General features: G+C 39.7%; 2 protein-coding genes across 2 annotated transcripts in view; one reads left to right on the forward strand and one right to left on the reverse strand.

Annotated features, from left to right (window-relative positions):
* Nucleotides 1-3,210: 3,210 nt before the first annotated feature.
* The window catches only part of LOC137291592 (protein draper-like), a 29,143-nt gene continuing 13,553 nt past the window's right edge, over nt 3,211-18,800 (forward strand). Inside the window, exons 1-7 of the mRNA XM_067822973.1 lie at nt 3,211-3,242; nt 7,410-7,547; nt 7,877-8,047; nt 8,727-8,921; nt 9,480-9,620; nt 10,159-10,293; nt 11,024-11,161. Coding sequence (XP_067679074.1) covers nt 3,215-3,242; nt 7,410-7,547; nt 7,877-8,047; nt 8,727-8,921; nt 9,480-9,620; nt 10,159-10,293; nt 11,024-11,161 — 946 coding nt within the window. The 5' untranslated portion in view covers nt 3,211-3,214. The remainder of the gene's footprint in view (nt 3,243-7,409; nt 7,548-7,876; nt 8,048-8,726; nt 8,922-9,479; nt 9,621-10,158; nt 10,294-11,023; nt 11,162-18,800) is intronic.
* LOC137291598 (uncharacterized) lies at nt 15,968-18,056 on the reverse strand. Its single transcript, XM_067822982.1, has 4 exons — nt 17,868-18,056; nt 16,911-16,979; nt 16,642-16,743; nt 15,968-16,063 (listed from the first exon to the last, which is right to left on the reverse strand). Exons 1-4 carry the CDS (start codon nt 17,972-17,974, stop codon nt 16,039-16,041), a joined length of 303 nt encoding a protein of 100 aa, XP_067679083.1. The 5' UTR covers nt 17,975-18,056; the 3' UTR covers nt 15,968-16,038.

An 18,800-nucleotide genomic window follows, 5' to 3' on the forward strand; every position in this document is an offset into this window, starting at 1 on the left:
ACATTCAGTCACCCATGTTGCATTTGTTTAAAAAACGGATGGATGCCATCAAGATTAAGCTTCTCAGTTTTACTCTCGGAAGTAGCATAATCAACATCAAGACAGGAAACTATAAATTCTAAAAATACCGAAGAAACAGGATAGGCATGATAATCAGTGCACTCCTAACTGTCCACACACACCAACACTCTTCCGCACCACACATCTACATTTCTGTGAAGATGTACGTCCTAGTTCCTTGGGTGGTGGGATAGCCCAGTGTTTAAAGCGTTCGCTCGCCACACGGGAAACCTGGATTCAAATTCTCATATGGGTACGTTGTTTGGAGCCCATTTCTGGCGTTCCTCCCCGTGAATATGCTGTAATATTGCTAAAAGCGGCGTAACACTAAACTCACTCATTCCTTATTTCTTAACTCTTACAGTTAACGTTTTCATTCAGAAATTAGCATCTTTGAAACTTATACTCCAATATTACCAGTGTAGTGAGTGAGTTTAATTTTACGCCGCCTTTTAGCAATATCACGGCGGGGACACCAGAAACTGGCTTCACACATTGTTGCCATGTGGGGAATCGAACCAGTCTTCGGCGTGAAGAGCGGACGCCTTTACCATTAGACTAACATGTCGCTCCTGCCGTCAGTGTATTGTGCTGCAGAAAATACACAGTTGCCCTTTTGTATGGTGTTTAAAGGGTATCTGTGTTTGGGAGATTCCCATTCATATAATAATTCTGCCGCCCGTACTCATTTGAGAGATTCCAATTCGAGATTTAGAAACTCCTCGCCGGTGAACCAACCAAACCTCCACGCAATACAACAAAACGCAATGTAACAAAAAGTCGACTGAATCTGGGATTCGAACTCACGGCCATCAGAACTTTAAGGAGTCGTTAAGGAAGCAGCTTAATGCCACGAACTTCGGCGTATATGTCGACGGGGCCATAATTATTTATCTTTTTTATATTTGTAATTTCCATTTCTATGTTACGTTTTCCATTACAACAGTTTCATGTTCTTCAACTGAAGAAAGTGTACAGTAAATGGTGTTGATTTAAATACATAGTGTGTACATTTCCTCTTATATACAGTACACATACATACGAAGTACATGTGGTGGGACTTTTTAAACAGTTAATGGAATGATGACCAGAACGAATAAATACTTGCAGAATTATAATTAGAAATGCAATGAATTTGAAATTTCATAATTTCTTATTTTGTTTTTGAACCGTATAAAATGTTGTTATTTCGCTACATAATAATATTGAGGATCAGAGATATACACTCATGGAGTTTGTTTTTGTTTACATACTACTACAGAAACTTACCCCAGAATTTAAAAGTTGTGATATTTGTTTCTATTTTGTTGTTTTTACAAGACTTCCATCTCAAACTGCAGTTTGGTGGTAGCAAATGGTAATACTTCTGGCAGTAAACCGACTAACAAACAACAAACAACACTCAACACTCAAAATACCCTGCATGGCATTTACCCCGGCGACCGCTATACAAACGAAAGCATGCAAGCTGTTCAGGTCCGAAGAGCTTCTTTTGTTCAGGCCTGCCGAGGTCACCGTCAAATACATGATCTGAGGTACCTGTATGCACGCTGCTACTCATACACTTTGTGACTATATACCACAATGGTACTGTATGCAGTCAGTACGGGCAATCCCTCAAGCTTCTTCAACAGTCCAAATGTGTATTTTGATCGCGAGACGACGTCCACGGTGCACACAGTTTTGGTGAAGTGGGTAAGTTATATAATGCTGTCATTTGTCTCTTGTACATATATACGTTGAATGTTAGTAACTGTCTGGTTACGATCATGCCATATCGCCGCAGGGATGTACTAAACGCTTATTGCGGACCAATGCAAGTGTTTAATGGATATAAATAATTCCCACGTACGAATAACATACAAGGCTTGGTACAACGTGTATGTTTTATTTGTGACCATTGTCTTCCCCACACGTTGTATACAGTGTATATACAGCCCTGTCCTCGCCGACTGTATAGATTCATAACACAAGGGTAGTGGTCTCAAAGTACAACGTTGTTTACCTCCTGGCTCTGTCCTTCACCGGAAAGTCTTAACGGTGACACCAACACACGCCCTAAGCAACAAGGGCTGAAAACATGCATTTTTATTCAATAAGAACCAGCCGAGATGATAACCATCATGAAGTCTAGAAAACATTTGTCCCTTCTAATTTAAGAGAATGTACATGAGTAATTCTCAGACTATACTTTGGTCTACTTTGATACAGACTATATCAAATTCCCACCTCCTCTTCTGGTTTTCTCGCAGTGATATAGCTAAAAGCAGGCTAAAGACATATACTCACTTACTCTCACTCACTGGACGGGAGTTTTGCTTTAGGTATACTGAAGACTCCGTCACTGTGCGCCTCATGAACCATCTTACAGACTATCGAAGGGCCACGTAGAAGCGTTGGGAACAATTTTGCAGACTATCACAGGGTCATGTTCATGCGTTGTGAACAATGACAGGGCCACATACAGGTGTTGTGAACAATCTTGCAGATTTTCACAGGGCCACGCACATGCTTTGTGAACAATCACAGGACTAAGTACAGGCGTTGTGAACAATCTTGCAGACTATCACTGGGCCACGTACAGGCGTTGTGAACAATCATGCAGACTAATACAGGACCACGTACAAGTGAACAATTTGCACTCTGTCACTGTGTGAAGTAAAACCGGCATGAAACTCCAGAGAATGCCTTTTCTAGTCTTATGTAACTCATGAAGAATATTATTCTTAATAGATATTGTTATTATTTGATGAAGAGCATGTTTTTTTCTTTACTAAAAATTACTTATACGTTATGCGCACATACCCTTGAAGGTCAAGGTCAGTCTTCATCAACACATGCTTGCATGCTTGTATGCATGGGCGATCGGATGGTAGGGCTCGCTGACTTGGTTGACACGTCATCTTATATATCTTATATCCTTAGATCGATGTTTATGATGTAAATGACTGGTTTGTCCAGAACAGACTCGATTATTTACAGATCGCCGCCATATAGCTGGAATATTCTTGAGGGCGTTAGACAGACAGACAGACAGACAGACCCATGGCTTCTCTATTTATGTTGGATGTTGTACAGATAATGATGGTGTGAGAGAGATCACAGTGTCGTGATGGACTGTACCGTGTACCTGTATATTGTCCTGCTGGGATGCATGGCATGGAGGGCTACTCTAGAAGAACGTACGTACAGCATTGTAGATAGCTCATATCACTTAATCTCTTATTAGTTACTCATATCTCTCAGGCTAACTAATGATGATACACACTGTCTATGTGTTCACGTCCCTCACATTCCATTTAATATGATGATGTAAACATTTAATATGTAATCATATCCCTCAATGTCCATTGAACTAATGATGTATACATTCAATATGTATTCATTTCCCTCAATGTACATTTAACTAAAGATGTAAACATTGAATATGGATTCATATTCTGAAATCAACATTTAACTAAACATGCATTCATATCCTCAATTCCCATCTAACTAATGATGCACACGCTGAATATGTATGCATAACCTACAGTCTCCCTGTAACTAGTGCTGCATGCACTAAACAGGCATTGACTTCCTCATTCTCCCTGTAACTAGTGCTGCGTGCACTAAATATGCATCCACTTCCTAAATCTCCATGTAACTAATGTAGCACATACTACATAAGTACTCACTTCCCCAATCTCCATGTAGCTAGTGCTGCATTCACTAAACCGATATTTACTTCCACAGTCTCCATTTACTCGTGCTGCAGACACTTAATAGGTATTCAGTTCCTCAGTCTCCATGTAACTTGTGCTGCATACACTAAACAGGTATTCACTTCCACAGTCTTCATTTACTAGTGCTACATACGCCATATAGCTATTCACTTCATTAATATCCATTCAAGTTGTGCTGCATACCCTAAACAGCCATTCTCTTCCATAGTCTCCAAATACTAGTGCTGCATACACTAAATAGGTTTTCACTTTCTCAATCTCCGCTTAACTAGTGCCGCAGGCACTTAGTAGGTGCTCACTTTTTCAGTCTCCATTTAATTAGTGCTGCAGAAACTAAACGGGTATTCACTTCCTCAATCTCCATTTAACAAGTGCCGCATATACCAAATAGGTATTCACTTCAACAGTCTCCATTTAACTAGTGCTGCACACACTAAATTGGTATTCACTTTTTCAATCTCAATTTAACTAGTGCTGCACACATTGAACATATACATTTCCCCTAATTACATTTAACTAAATATGTATAAATTGAATATGTATTCCTATCCCTCTATCTCACTTGGCTCTCAAAACAGAACGCACCATTAGTATTTCTAACAGGACATCGCGAAATCTTCAGTTGTTATAACGTGTGCATACAATACTGAAGGTAACCATAGCGACAGCATACTGATACACGTATTGTACGTACACGTATTGTACATTCCAACATGGCAGAACATCTGTCTGGGTAATGCTCTGCGGTCAGGTTATACTCATTTTGGAGATATTCCTGATAGTTTATTGAAAGACTACCTCACGAAAGTAAAGTTCTCTGAACATTGTATTTATCGCAGTTATAATATTTCATTCACAAGCCATTCATCAAAGTTTTTGCAATTCATTTTCTAAGTCATCTGTTTAGCATAAGTGATACTTTTTTAGAAAGAAATGTGAGTGTCCATCTGTTATGGAAACTAGGTTACGGATCTGTGCTGCAATATTTTCACACAGTTTATACATTGATGACAGGCCCTCGTTCCGCAAAACGATCAAACCGCTGCAACAGTCGTAAGTCTGAGAATGTGAGTTACGATTAGCACTGCGGTCGCTTTGAGGAACGGTGGTTACGTAATCCAGCAATACCACGCCGGGGGACACCATGACCCGGTTGTATCAACGCGTAATTATGTAATCATCTATTAACCACTAATCATTGATTAAATTCTTAATGTTTAATTAGTTAATGAAGTGTTTGAATAAGTTTGTATAAACCCTTATTTAAACACCCATTAACTAAGTATGCCTCTAATGAAGCTCTCATCATTAAACTACTTAGGGGAATCCCCTAATTATTATCCATCATGCATTGCGGGTAAACGCCAATCTATCGTCTGCATGATGGCTGTCGTCAGAAATCGTAGTAAAAATTTTGAAAGTTCGGAAATACAACTTCTATCAGACCTAGGTGAAGATCATATCGATGTATTCAACAGCGAACTGACTAAGTCCATGCCTAATGCCAAAAGAAGCAGATATGGGACAGAATACCGACCGAGATCAATATAGCATAGGGGTAAGGAACAACGTCCAGACAGATCAAGACAAAATGGGACAATATGTTTCTAAATGCAAAAGAAAAAAATAGTTTTCGGATAGGTAGTTGATGGAACGTTATGTTGTCTGCCATGTTGATACGGGTAATTACGAGTTAATGTTACCCCAAACCTTCATTAGCTCAATGATGGATTAATGAAGGGATTCGTTTAATAAGGGCTTTATGCAACTGAAGATAAGCAATGATGTACTAATCCTAGTATAATTAACGATTAAAACTTTATTAAAGGATATTACAACCGGGTCCAGAAATAGGCGTCATGCACTGTATTCATGTGGGGAATCGAACTTCGACGTGGAGCGGACGCTTGAACCACTAAGCTATCCCTCCATACGGAGAGTTACCAGTGATAGGTCTGACAGAACATCTGAATCAGCTTCTTCAGATTCAAATTGTGAGTCTTTAGATTCTCCAGTTCACAATTCAACTGTTTTCATCGGTGAGCACCGAATGAGTCAAACCGGAAATGATCATTCTTCCAAACTTTGAGAAAGAAGTAATAGAGTGTGAATACTTGAAGAATTATGTATGCAAGAGAAGGTTTCACTTTAAAAAGAATTTGAGCAAATACTAATGGCTAGAATGAAACCTCACTTGGACACACTATTGACAACCACCCCCATGTCAAACTATTACCTACTGATAACTGATTGAGTGAATATGGTTTTATATTCCGCTTTAGCAATATTACGACAGGGGACACCGGAAATGGGCTTCACACACTGTACCCAATTGGGGAATCGAACCCAGGTCTTCGGAGTAAGGAGCAAACGCTTTATCCACTAGGCTATCTTATCGTCCCTACCCCAATAACGCCGGGGGTGTAGTTACCGACTTATTAATTAACCAGAACGTCGAGTCATTGCTGGTTTCCCTGAAACACCAAGATTTCCCCTGGGAGTACAGCGTCACACTGTCAACAGTTGATCGGTGGTTTCCCTGCGGAAGGTCAATCCCTGTGTACCTCGGGGAATACCGATTGACGTCAGACATGGTCATATTAATGAAGTATTTTTCTAAACTGACAGCCCGATCCGACCCATTCCAGCATATTCAATAACACAGAAATTCGAGATAACTCTCACCAAACACTTAGAGGTCTTTGGAATGCATTTGCTTACATATGTTGAACTTGGGAGCGTTCAAAACTTATTGTGTCTATCAACAACCAATTCAAGTATAATCAAAGATACATCTTCTTGTTCAAACCGTATCTTGGAGTGAACTTCCAGAAAAACCAACCCTTTGAGATTAGCTAGGCTTAGCTTTGAGATCGTATTGTAGGTCATGTAACGCTACTGGGGAAGTGGAACAGCTCAAAGGTTAAAGTGTTCGCCCACCAAGCCGACTCCAGTTACGTTTCACACTAATGTTCAATGCTGGAGACCCATGTTCTACATGGAGAATCGTACTTGATAAAACACTATGCCCTACATGTAGAAACGTACTTGATAACACACTATTCCCTAACGCAGAATCAATCATAATAACGCACCATGCACTGTGTGTAGAATTGTTCGTGATAACGCTCTATGCTCTATATGCAGAATCGTTCATTTTAACGCACTATAACATATACATGCATATAGAATCGTTCTTAATAACACACTATCCCTTAAATATAGAATCATAATCACTAATTATATGGACACTAACAATCAGCAATTATTATTAGGGAAAGGACTGAAATCAGTGATAATAGATAGGTATGCTATTAAACAGCGTTCGCAATTGAAGTCGGCCCTTAGGTCCGAAGACGACTGAAAAGCACTCCACAGATTCACAGGTCCGACAGTCTTTACATCCACAGCAACTAAGAGTTTTATTTTACAGAAAATTGTCATAATTTGTCACATTTTTGTTTGCTTGGAAATAGTTAAACTGTAGCTAAAATATAGGGCCACACATTTTTATCAGGACCAACAACGTTTTTCTTGGTTCTGGGCCCTTTGAAGCTGCAGGTTTTCAAACACTGATATTAAATTTGTATGTGAGTTGACAAGCTGTTCTATTCTTAAATGTTTCAGGAAGGTGTGCAAATGGCCATTTTGGACAGAACTGTATTTTCCAGTGTCATTGTTTCAAGAACGCGAACTGTGATGACGTCACAGGACGATGTTCTTCCGGGTGCGCAGAAGGGTGGTCAGGAGAAACTTGCCAAAGAAGTAAGTCTTTGAGCTTATCGAAACATGTGTGTGAAGTTGTCGTTTAAACAGATCACACGTTTATGTAAGAAAGGCTCCGTGTCACATAAGACAATGATTTATCAAAATGCATTCAAGGACAAATTTCTGATATGTATGTTCATTACTGGTAAATAGTCCTTCAGTCTGAAAATATATTCCGGATGTATAAATAACTGAACATTTCGTGAAAAAGGAAAACCTATATATATTGCTCTCTTTTATTCTTAGAAATGATGATATTTTTCACATATTCTTCTTATGATTTAATTTCCAATTTCAAAGGGATTATTTTTTGTTTTGTTGAACAGGGAACATTGTGTTCAACATGCCGGCTTCTGTATCGGGAAACATAGCTGAAAGGGGCGTGACTACAGACGGTGACGTCACTACGTGTATTACGTCACGCCCAAACAGGACAGGAAGATGGATGATAGATCTTCAAGTAAAACAGACAGTTTACAGCATGAGGATAAGAGCAGGTATCCATGTTCTGAAAACAAAGAAACTCACGTGTGAATTTAATGCTTTCGAACATGTCAAGTCTTCATTTGACGAATTCTGATGTTCAATCGATTGATTTTGTTTTCGGTTCTGATGAACTATATTTAATAGTTTTACTCCAAACCTTCTACATTACAATTTAGAAAACGTTCTAAAGTGACGACATGGTAAGGGTTGTTGTTTGAACGATAAAGTGGTTTCAATACCATGCAGGAAAACATATAAATCATTGGTGGGGTGTGATCTTTTCATAAATTATCAGCCTAGAGTTTCCAGCGTTATCGCCAACATATAAAAATGACCCAGTTGAAATTCTTGAAGACTTCAGGTTCTGTGTGGGGAGGACAATGTTTCAGTGCCGTGACATTTAACCCGTCTTAAATCGATGCTGTACCGTCGAATTGGTAACAGGATATTTTTTCATAACAAAATGTATATACTAGGCACTAGTTTCTCATGGATGGCCATGAACAGGACCGAGTCGTTATGTATCTATATTTCAAACAGAACTGATCTTTGTTCCCGGTGCCGTCACTGCCATGATCTCTTCCTCCTCATCATCAACGTTGTCGTTAACATCATCAGCATCGCCGTCGTCGTCGCCAACTACTGCGTCATGTTTATTATTTCACCGTTACATCCTGTTATGTTTTGTAGGCAACGTGTCCGTCCGAACATGGGGATTGTACGTGAGTGACTTTCAGGACAGTCTCTTCTGGTCAGTGCCATGCACGATGCTACGCTACGACAGTAACGAGACGTCTTTCACATGTGACAAACCTGTTGCCGGCCGATATGTGGGTATCATGAACCTCCACAAGCCCATTACAGTGTGTGAGGTGGAGATATTCAGTAAGTTAGTCAACCAGTTACTCTTGAAGTATTCAAGTGGGCTTGAAGATATCTTCAGCATATCATCCTTGAAGTCATTTTTTAAATTTGGGGATAACCGGAAATCAAGACTTGGTTTATTCACTACATTCGTCTGTAATTATAATTAAGTCAGTTATGAAGCATTCATTTTTTGGTTGTGTGGATATGTGTCTACACTGGCGGCTGAATAGCACTGCCCACTGACACATGCCCAGCTCAACATGTCGGACACAATCCGAGCCGAACAGTCCGTATTTGTATCCTTAATGACCGGCATCTGGCAGGGAAACATTAAGCACCATCTTTTATCTTTTTTGTTATCACGTGACCGGGACAGTATACCACCGATAGTCTGCTGGTTATGAAGATATCACATGTAAATGGATCGTGCATGTAAATGTCGGTGTATTTTAGTTAGATGTAATGTAATGTATGTCTGCTGTAATGTTGTGCTTAATAGAGGAGTGGCTCCATTCAATGGACTGTTCTCACTGTGTTGGGTGTGATTATTTATCAAATGTGTATCACTTTATCCAGCTTGTGCCGACTACACATTCGGCAAAGAAGATTGCAACTCCCGCTGCCGATGTTTTGAAACTTTGGAAGTGTGTGATCACGTGTTCGGCACGTGCACGTCGGGGTGCCAGCGCGGTTACGCCGGAAGTGACTGTCAGCAAGGTATTGGGGAATCTTGTCCATAAGGAAAAGATGCGTTTTCACCTAGAATGAGCCATTTGACTGTTTCTGGGTTTTTTTTATCCCAGATGCCATTTCATGACAACTATTCATTGATTGTGTTTGGTTGCATGCCCCAGCAACATCATGGCGACGAATAGACCAGGGTGAATAATACTCGATTATCCCAGGCCTGTATCTTGAGAAACGTGCTCCATGTCTTCCATTTTATGAAGAATGCAATCAATACATTTGAAACACGTATGCGATTATGCGGCTTATACCTTTATGCAGACGTCAATAAACATTTTGCTAGCTGACAATCATTTGGTTTGTAACTCCGCTTTGAACGTTTTTACATATATCAGTGAATCAGTATAGAGAAATGGCGTCAGAATACCCAAGGGGCCATTCTGCGCGAAGTGAATTTCGACACGTTGTGCTCCCTGTTTTAAACCAAGTAAATGGTTTCGATGGCAATAAATGCTGACTGAAAAAAGATACATGAAATCTTTGTACATGTAGTTTCGTCGTGTTTCAGCCTGCAATGGAACGTACGGAAGGAACTGTGTTCATCGTTGTGGTAGGTGTCGTGGTGGAGAGGCATGTGACACAAGCACAGGGGAATGTCGTAACGGCTGCGGAACCGGGTGGGCCGGACCAACTTGTCACGCCAGTAAGTCTCTTTCTTGGTTGTGGTTTAATGTCACTATCTACAGGAGAATCTCTTTGCTGCACATGACGACCAATCATGTCCCAGATATGCTCCAAAGAGAGATCGGGGCTCATCCAATCGTGAGATGTGTCGGGGGTGCTTCACTGCTTTCTTTGTGTGTCTGTGAAGTGGTCTGTGACTATTCGAGTATGGACTGGACAATCCAGTGATTGACATTTTGAATACCTTCTACCTTCAACGATATACCGTGTTAACAAGGTCAGGTTGTACACCTGATGCATTAGCGCACCTTGTACGAAAATACAATGCTGGGGATCAATTCCCCTATGGAATCTCAACAGGTATCGCCATCTTGTGAATAGGAAACGTTGTAACTAAACCCTACTGATGTTAAAACAATGAGCAATTAAACTTTAGGACATGTGTAACTGACCATTGCAGACTAACTAAAAACGTCACAATTTGGGCAGGATCACCTTAGCTAAAACCCTTGACCCTACTCTCTGCACACAGATGGCTATGGATCGCTAAAGCTGACACAGTCATGACGAATTTCTGTTGCGAGCTCTCGGCTTCTGCTTTTCTGAAATACAGCAAATGGAATAGTGATAGACACCTGCTGACATACTGTGCAGTCGTAAGATAACGTTATATTATATTACTGTGTTTTTTTTAATGGCATGATGTTCATTCTTATGGATGCAATGTTATTCCTGTGTTCATATTCCAGAGTGTCCCATCGGTACTTATGGCGAAAACTGCAGTGAAACTTGTGGTCATTGTCTGGAAGGAACGTCGTGTTTTCCAACAAACGGAACATGCGTGAAAGGATGCGCATCTAGATGGAAAGGTCCTAAATGTGATCGTTGTAAGTATGTACAAAGTAATACCAGGTTGTTGAATCCTTCTATATAGTGGAGCAGCAGAAGCTTTATACATGGCTTAGTTTTTGTCCTAACAAACCAGCATGACCACAATTACTTACGTGGTCAGAATTGATGTTCTACCAATACTGTTACGATGTCGTTTTGATGGCATTTTAAGAAAATGGTCTTTTCCTAACCCTAGCTAGGTTAAGCTTTTATGTGAGTTCCGATATGAAATTTTCTGGATGGATTTGTATCCACAATCTGTTAAAAATTAGTCATGATTATTCCATCAAGCGGAGATATATGTGAACACTTCGTGTCAATTTGGAAGGGCAATTAGGATTAATTGATGTTTATGAGATTTTGATTAATTCAAAATTATAGAAATGTTATGTTTGCAAAGTCTTTGCATTTTTATTTCCTAAACTCTTGTATGTCTGACCTGGGAAGATCCGGCATGGAATAGGTCTTCAGCATGCCACAAAAGGCAACTATTAATATGCATGCTTGTCGTAAGAAGCGACTAAGGAGATGGGTGGTCATACTTGCTGACATGGTTGACACATGTCATCGGCTCCCACTTTGCGCAGATAGATTCTCATGCTGTTGAACAATTGACTGTCTGGTCCAGACTGGATTATGTGCAGACCGTGGCCATATAGTTGGAATATTGGAATATTGCTGAGCGCGGCGTAAATCCAAACTCAATTGCTCCCTTGTATGCCTTTGTTGAAACATGAGTGTAATGATTCTGCTTTACAAACTGAATATATCTCGTCCCTATTTGACAAACAGCAGAGAAGAAATGATTTTGCACACATTATACGTTTGCCAGTGATATCTGCACAACACAAAATGAAACAAAATGCCTCCCCAAAATATCTTGAGCTCAAATACGAACAGGTATCGAGTTAATGAAATATACCGAGTCAAAAAAGAAGCTTTACAAATGTAATTTTTATAAATAATGAATATTTTTGCTCTGATGATACATCTATGTATTCGAAATGGAATCCCTATCTTTCGACTCTAGCAAAGTTAGCAAAACTCACTCAAACCCATCCATTGGTCAAGCAAATGACATTAGTGCCAGATCAGGTTTTGCACGTGCAGTCGATCACGTGATCTTCGCATCGAAGTTTTCTTCATTTGCACGTGTTTGCATTTGTCTCAAGAATTAAAAAACAAGTTTTAAACCACAGTTCTAACGGTACTTTAAATGTCACGATTGTCAAATGTGCAGCGTGAACGTACCGTTGGCATGTTGCAAGCGGAAATATCAGTTATTGACATCGCAAGTGCAATGGGATGCAGCCGTTGTACTGTGTATGACTTGTGAGGTCATCTACAACTAACTGGCATCACTTCTGATTGCCCAAGGTCGGGTCGTGTACGTGTGACATCACGAGGAGAAGACCGTCAAATCGTCCAAATCAAATCGATGTTTAGAGGTCGACTGTCCTCACAGATCATTCGAAATTGGTTGCGGGCTGCCCATCTCCTCTCTCGACGTCCATATCGTGGGCCAATATTGACGCCGTTTCGTCAACGTCAACGTCTGCTGTGGGCCCAACGTCACCTCCGATGGACCCAGAGAGACTGGAATCGAGTCGTATTTAGCGATGAATCCAGGTTTACCCTCACATTCGCGGACGACAGGCATAGACTGGAGACGACGTCGTGAACGGTATGCCCAATGTTTGTGTATGGGAAGTCGACAGATTTGGGGCGGGGTGCTTCCTGTGGTCAACCGAGGAAACGGATACCGCGACCAGGCGCTCATCCCTGAACTCGTTCCTTTCATGGCGACTCATGGCCCAGGTCTACAGTTCCAGTATGATAATGCTCGGCCGCACCCGCGATGTTGACACGAAATTTCCTTCAAAACGCCGGAATCAACGTCATGGACTGGCCATCGAGGTCCCCTGACCTTAATCCAATACAGCACGTTTGGGATGCACTTGGGAGAAGGCTTCGTGGTCTTAGGAACCAGCCTCAGAATTTGCAGGAACTTGGCGCTGCCTTGCAAGAGCAATGACGCAGAATCCCCAACCACGTGTTCAGGCAGTCGATGAGGAGACGGTGTTTGGCAGTGGTGAATGCGCGGGGCGGCCATAAACATTTTTATTCTTGTGACTTGACATTCTGTATACTCATGTTTTGGAACGGCGGTGTAGCCTAATGGAACTGATTGTCGCACTGTCAGTGTATTGAGTACATCACACAGATCTTAGCAATGAAGTAATAACAATTTAACCATCTCTTGTTCTTTAATAGTGCCCTGAAGAAATGAGAGAAGATTTTTTTTCTTTTTCGACTCAGTATACTGTGATTTCGTCATTATGACAACTGTCAGCTGCTAGTGAAAAAAGTAAAGGATAAATATCCATATTTTAGGAAATAACCAATGTTGTAATGTTCCGTTAGGAAATCTGAAGTGACATTACCATCATTGATCCTTTAATATATTATACTCGTATTTATCTGATATTCGTCGTAGCCAGACGTTCCCTTTTTGCCAGCATGCTTCAGGCATTGGAATACAGGTAACAAGCAGTTTAACAGTGCCATTCAACGCTGTCCTCATGGCACCACCAACCATGTACTCTGTAAACTACACTGAACTACGTCGGGGTTAAAATACGTCCCGACGTTCTTTCATACTGGTCTGCTCACAAGAGTTGAAGGCGAGACTATGGTCGCTGATTTGGGCCATCGCTTTCGCGCCTGAAAATTTGGATATTTACCTTAATTCTACCCTGTCTGGGCATCTCGTCTTGCCTGCGTATGACTTAATCCAACAGGAAGCTGAATCACCATTTGTTTTAGGCGCACAGAATAAAATGCATATGCTTTCAAATTCTATGGCAATTTTGTAGTTAATCTTTTAACCTGTCTAGCCAATAATCCAAAAATAATTCCAGAAACAAAGAGTATTCTTGTTGAAATTTATGAGTGTTTTGAAAGCCTGTGAAATGTTTAACAAGGCCTGGATTAATTCCTGGCTTACATTTCTCTATTGCCATTTCCCTTGTTAAATGCCACCATTGTTATCTCATCACTCATGCCTGGATGAACAATCCCTGTCTTCCATTTGCCCACCCTCCCTACCAGTTTAGCGCTAATTAACTATCAGCTTCCCTTGTTATCTTATCACGGCTGTTTCAAATGTTCGTATATAGCTTTCCGTTTCATAGTTTCTTCATACACATGATGAAAGAAATAAAAATATACTCCGTAACATCGTGTACCACAAATACAGAAATATTTCTCTTTAGGTGTTTTACTAAGATTTTTTGTTTCTATTCCCTGGGCTAAAGCTACATCTTTGCCGTTACGCCATAAAGAAGAGTATCAGGAAATGAGATAATACCCCCCCAGTACCTTCCATACTCCCCATTTTACCGGCGAACATGGTCGGGGTTACATTAGTCTTCAGCAACTTATGCTTGTTGTAAGAGGGGATCGGGATGTCAGGCTCGCTGACACATGTCATCGTAACCCAATCACGTAGATCGATGTTTATGATGTTGATCACTGGATTGTCTTATCCAGACTCGATTATTTACAGACCGCCGCCAACCCAGTGAATGTCATCTGTTGCTGTCATTAGATTCGAATAGTTTTGACATCCATTGATCAAATTATAAATACTAGGATAATACAGGTAGTTCATTACGTATACTGAAGGAGTTTCAAGTCCTCGTCTGACAATGAAAATGTTACAGACTGAAAAAGAGTTAATTGGATACACGCGTCACCAATCAGCTTATCAAATGCTACGCGACCACAAGCAGCTGTACCCTTTGACATGTAAGACATGTATACAGAGATAGGTAAAACAGTGTATTTATACGTTACGAAGCTGTCAGATATGGCAAACGGAATGTTTTACACATCAACTTTCGACACATAAATACCATGTAAACTGCCTCAATAATATATTCACAGCGTACTCTAAGTGATGATATGCATGATATCAGATAAACGTGATACAGAGCAAAGAGTTGTTATTTACATGGGCACATGGCTTCATCATGCATCATTGTTAATCACAGCAAAAATAAGCTGGTTTCCGGAACACTGAAACCGAGAGGAAACGTCATGGAAACCAACATTTCCAGTTGGTTTCCAGGGAGTTCCCTATAGTTTCATTGTTGTTTCCATGCAACTGAAACTGCACCATTTCAGGATGGTTTCCAGTTCGTTTCATTACCCACTCCTCCAAGCGGGATCCAGTTGGTTTCCATGTATGAGTTTATTGTAGGTTTCAACCTGGTTTCCATGTATGAGTTTATTGTAGGTTTCAACCTGGTTTCCAGGTATGAGTTTAATGCAGGTTTCAACCTGGTTTCCATGTATGAGTTTATTGTAGGTTTCAACCTGGTTTCCAGGTATGAGTTTATTGCAGGTTTCAACCTGGTTTCCATGTATGAGTTTATTGTAGGTTTCAACCTGGTTTCCGTGTTGTAGTTTCCAACCTAGTTTAATACCTAGTTTCCATGTCCTGAAACTTGCTCGTGTCGGCCCTTTACCCGGTCCTCCGGAAAAGATGTTGTTTCATGTCTCACATGTAACAAATCAGGTATTTTATACAATTGCATAATGGTAAAAGGCTTCAGGATGACAAACAACAGAATAAAACATAAATTCATTAAAAGTTTATTTATATTCAACAATATGTTTGTAAACAAATAATATGGGGACTATTCAAGTTAGCAAAGCAAGGGAACAATTAGCAGTGAGTACAGAATATGTTTCTTAAACACACTGTAGACCAGCCCATATCACTTGGCTTCCTAGTTTGAAAAATGTTAGCTCTTTCCCCAAGAGAGGAAGAACTGTGTGCTTCTTCTCCTCCGGCCAGTCAATCGTTTCACAGCCTTCCTCCTTTCCAGCTTCTGAAATTTAGAAAACAAACTATCAGTACAAACAAGCATTCGTCTACGATATCCATGGCTAGAGAAAAGAAAACGGTCAAACATTGCGTGAGGTGAAATACACTGAACCCCATGTCCGATAAGCGAAGAGATCAAAAAGTATAAACTGAGCATTTGACATCAAAAGTTTCAATCGCAGAACAGCTTATTGTTATATGATAGAGTGCAGAGACATGAAGATATTCGCCTTTGAAAGCCATAATTTATTTTCTGAATGTTACTTACAATGCACATTATGAGTATAGAACTACGATTTATCCGTTATTGTGAAAAGACATGTTTTCTTAACCAATAATGTGGAGTCATTCATCCAGACAAGCTATGAATATGGGGTCACAAGCAAACGCTGCAGCATAATGTGCTGCATAATATTTTTAAGCTGTATTTTTCAAAGGATAAATTGCACTTTTTAAACAGTGTTCATTTTGAAATTCCTTGAATGTACACAGAAAGAATCCAAATTAACTTGATATTTTAAAGGTTTCCTTAAAATGTTTAATCTCTGCAAGATGTAAAATGACTAGAATACGTTTACTTACTCTGAACTTTTTGCCTTTCCTTGCGTACAAGCCGTGGGCCTCCGCTTTCCCCACACCTTCTTAAGTGATCCATCTTGTTCATCCAAACCCATCAAAAAGCTTCTGAAAGGAGACATGTGCATGATGCATAACTATAAGTGAAACATGTTTCCAGTTGGAGGTTACAAGAATAGTGACATGCGCCATGCATTCTTACTGATTCCTAAGATTTACATTATTTGGTTTTGTTGTATGTACATTATGTACTGGACGGTTCAGGTTATACATACCTTTTGTATGTCAAAATGAGTTGGTCCTGACTGCCTTCTTCAGTTTTTCCAACACTGCCCTCCATTATGCTGGAAACGTAGAAATGAATCGATTAAAAATAGTCAGGAACTTGTCACATTGCACTCTTGATAACAATAAAGTGTCGAATAAAAACAATAAATATGAATTTGCAAAGTGTAGAATATGCTAGATGAAAAGAATCCAGGTCAGCAAATTCATATACTATTTTGGGTTGGCAATCCATCATTGTATACCCATATATTCTTTATATCAAAAACTCTTCGTAACCTTTTCTGTGGGACTAACACAATCCACATTTCTTCATTCAGAGTTCGTTAAATCTTGATATGATAAGCATAACACTACTTACAACAGATGGCAAATCTAAATTATCTCATAAATCAATAATATAAAAATATTCAATATTAGTTTGAAAACATTGTGAAATTTCAATTTTGAAATTTCACTCAAACAATGCACCAAATCTGGTCAGAGAATCCCTAACCTATAAATGCAAAATGACACACTATCCCCGACTACATTGTTTTCAAACGTGCAAATATGAAAAGCAATATGAAAAGGATTTGTTAAATAAATATTCGCATTTATAAATACGTTTGAAGTTATTTTGAGTCGTAACAAGCACATAAGCAATAATATACTAGAGATATTTGTGATTTATTTTTTTCTTGCAAAGATGATTTTTCATTCATTAACACATTGAACCATATTAATCGTGTGTGAACTGATCCAAATCACAGTAATATTGAGTTTTTGAATTAACCGAGTGCTGAGTGAAGGAAGCCATACATCTCTCTTGCTAAGAATTCGACACGCCTTTGTTTACCGAGGTCCATCAAGTCTAAAATTTCATATGTATTGTAGTAGTTACTTATTTACGTTAAACATTACGAATAACATGTGCTATTGCTTATTTCAAGAAAATAACACTGTACCTGACCAGATCGTGGAATGTTCCTTTTCTCCCGCTGCGATCGACGACTGCTGCTGTTCTCAATTTTTCAAGTATCCGAATCTCCAAAGCTTCTATTGTAAATCTCATTGCCAGTCTCTTGAATCAGATAACACGGGCAAACGTAGGAATACTGCACTGTGTTGACTTCCTTGTCGTCGTTACTGGACATACCGGGTGAGAACTGCTTTCAAAATGGTCGTCTCAAAACAACTTGGGATCAAGTGACAAAATGGCGGCAACCGTGCGTAGGGGCATTGTGGGTAAAAAGAAATAGCTGATCCTTTTTCGATTGGCAGGCACGAAATCCTTCTCTGACCCAATTTGGATGTGATTTTAAGACAAAGACTGAAGACCACCACTTCAGTACATAAAACTGTTGCTTTTATAAAATGTCACGAGTTCGCGTGCCCATGGATTACCGGTTCATTACTTCCGGTTTTGTCTGTCAACGCCTGACTCAGGTATGTTCTATTGTTTTTACAGCTTAGCTAATTTTGATAATAGGAGCCTGTTAAGTGGGGACTGCCCCAATGAAGCCGACACACGAACCCCGACACACTAATGACCTGACACTGATTAGTTGTCAAGTATTTGAACTCAGTGTCAAAGTATGCCAACTATAAATGCTTTTAAATCAACACTTTACGCACTGCCTCGGTTTATTGTATAAATCACGTATATTCTGCATAAATAGCATCATGTAAGTACCGAACTGACAATTGTTTTAATGACTTATACTAATCTTCCTAAATGCTTATACTCTTTCACATTCCCAGGAGTTGGCAGTCTATAGCCTGTTTTTTATATATTGCATCATTTACCTTTTAATTATTAATATATATCTGAACTATTGCTATTGCTAAAGTGGCTTTAATTTTATTTATTTTTATACAATATATTTACCGAAAGGAAT

The sequence above is a fragment of the Haliotis asinina genome, chromosome 7 (assembly GCF_037392515.1).
Source record: "Haliotis asinina isolate JCU_RB_2024 chromosome 7, JCU_Hal_asi_v2, whole genome shotgun sequence".
In the NCBI taxonomy this organism is placed as follows: Eukaryota; Metazoa; Mollusca; class Gastropoda; order Lepetellida; family Haliotidae; genus Haliotis; species Haliotis asinina.

Coding starts and splice junctions, on each gene's coding strand:
- LOC137291598 (XM_067822982.1), bottom strand. CDS start 17,974: ATGAGATTTACAATAGAAGCTTTGGAGATTCGGATACTTGAAAAATTG. Junction 16,744..16,910: donor CTCATTTTGACATACAAAAG/GTATGTATAACC, acceptor GTCTCCTTTCAG/AAGCTTTTTGATGGGTTTGG. Junction 16,064..16,641: donor GGAAAGGCAAAAAGTTCAGA/GTAAGTAAACGT, acceptor TCTAAATTTCAG/AAGCTGGAAAGGAGGAAGGC.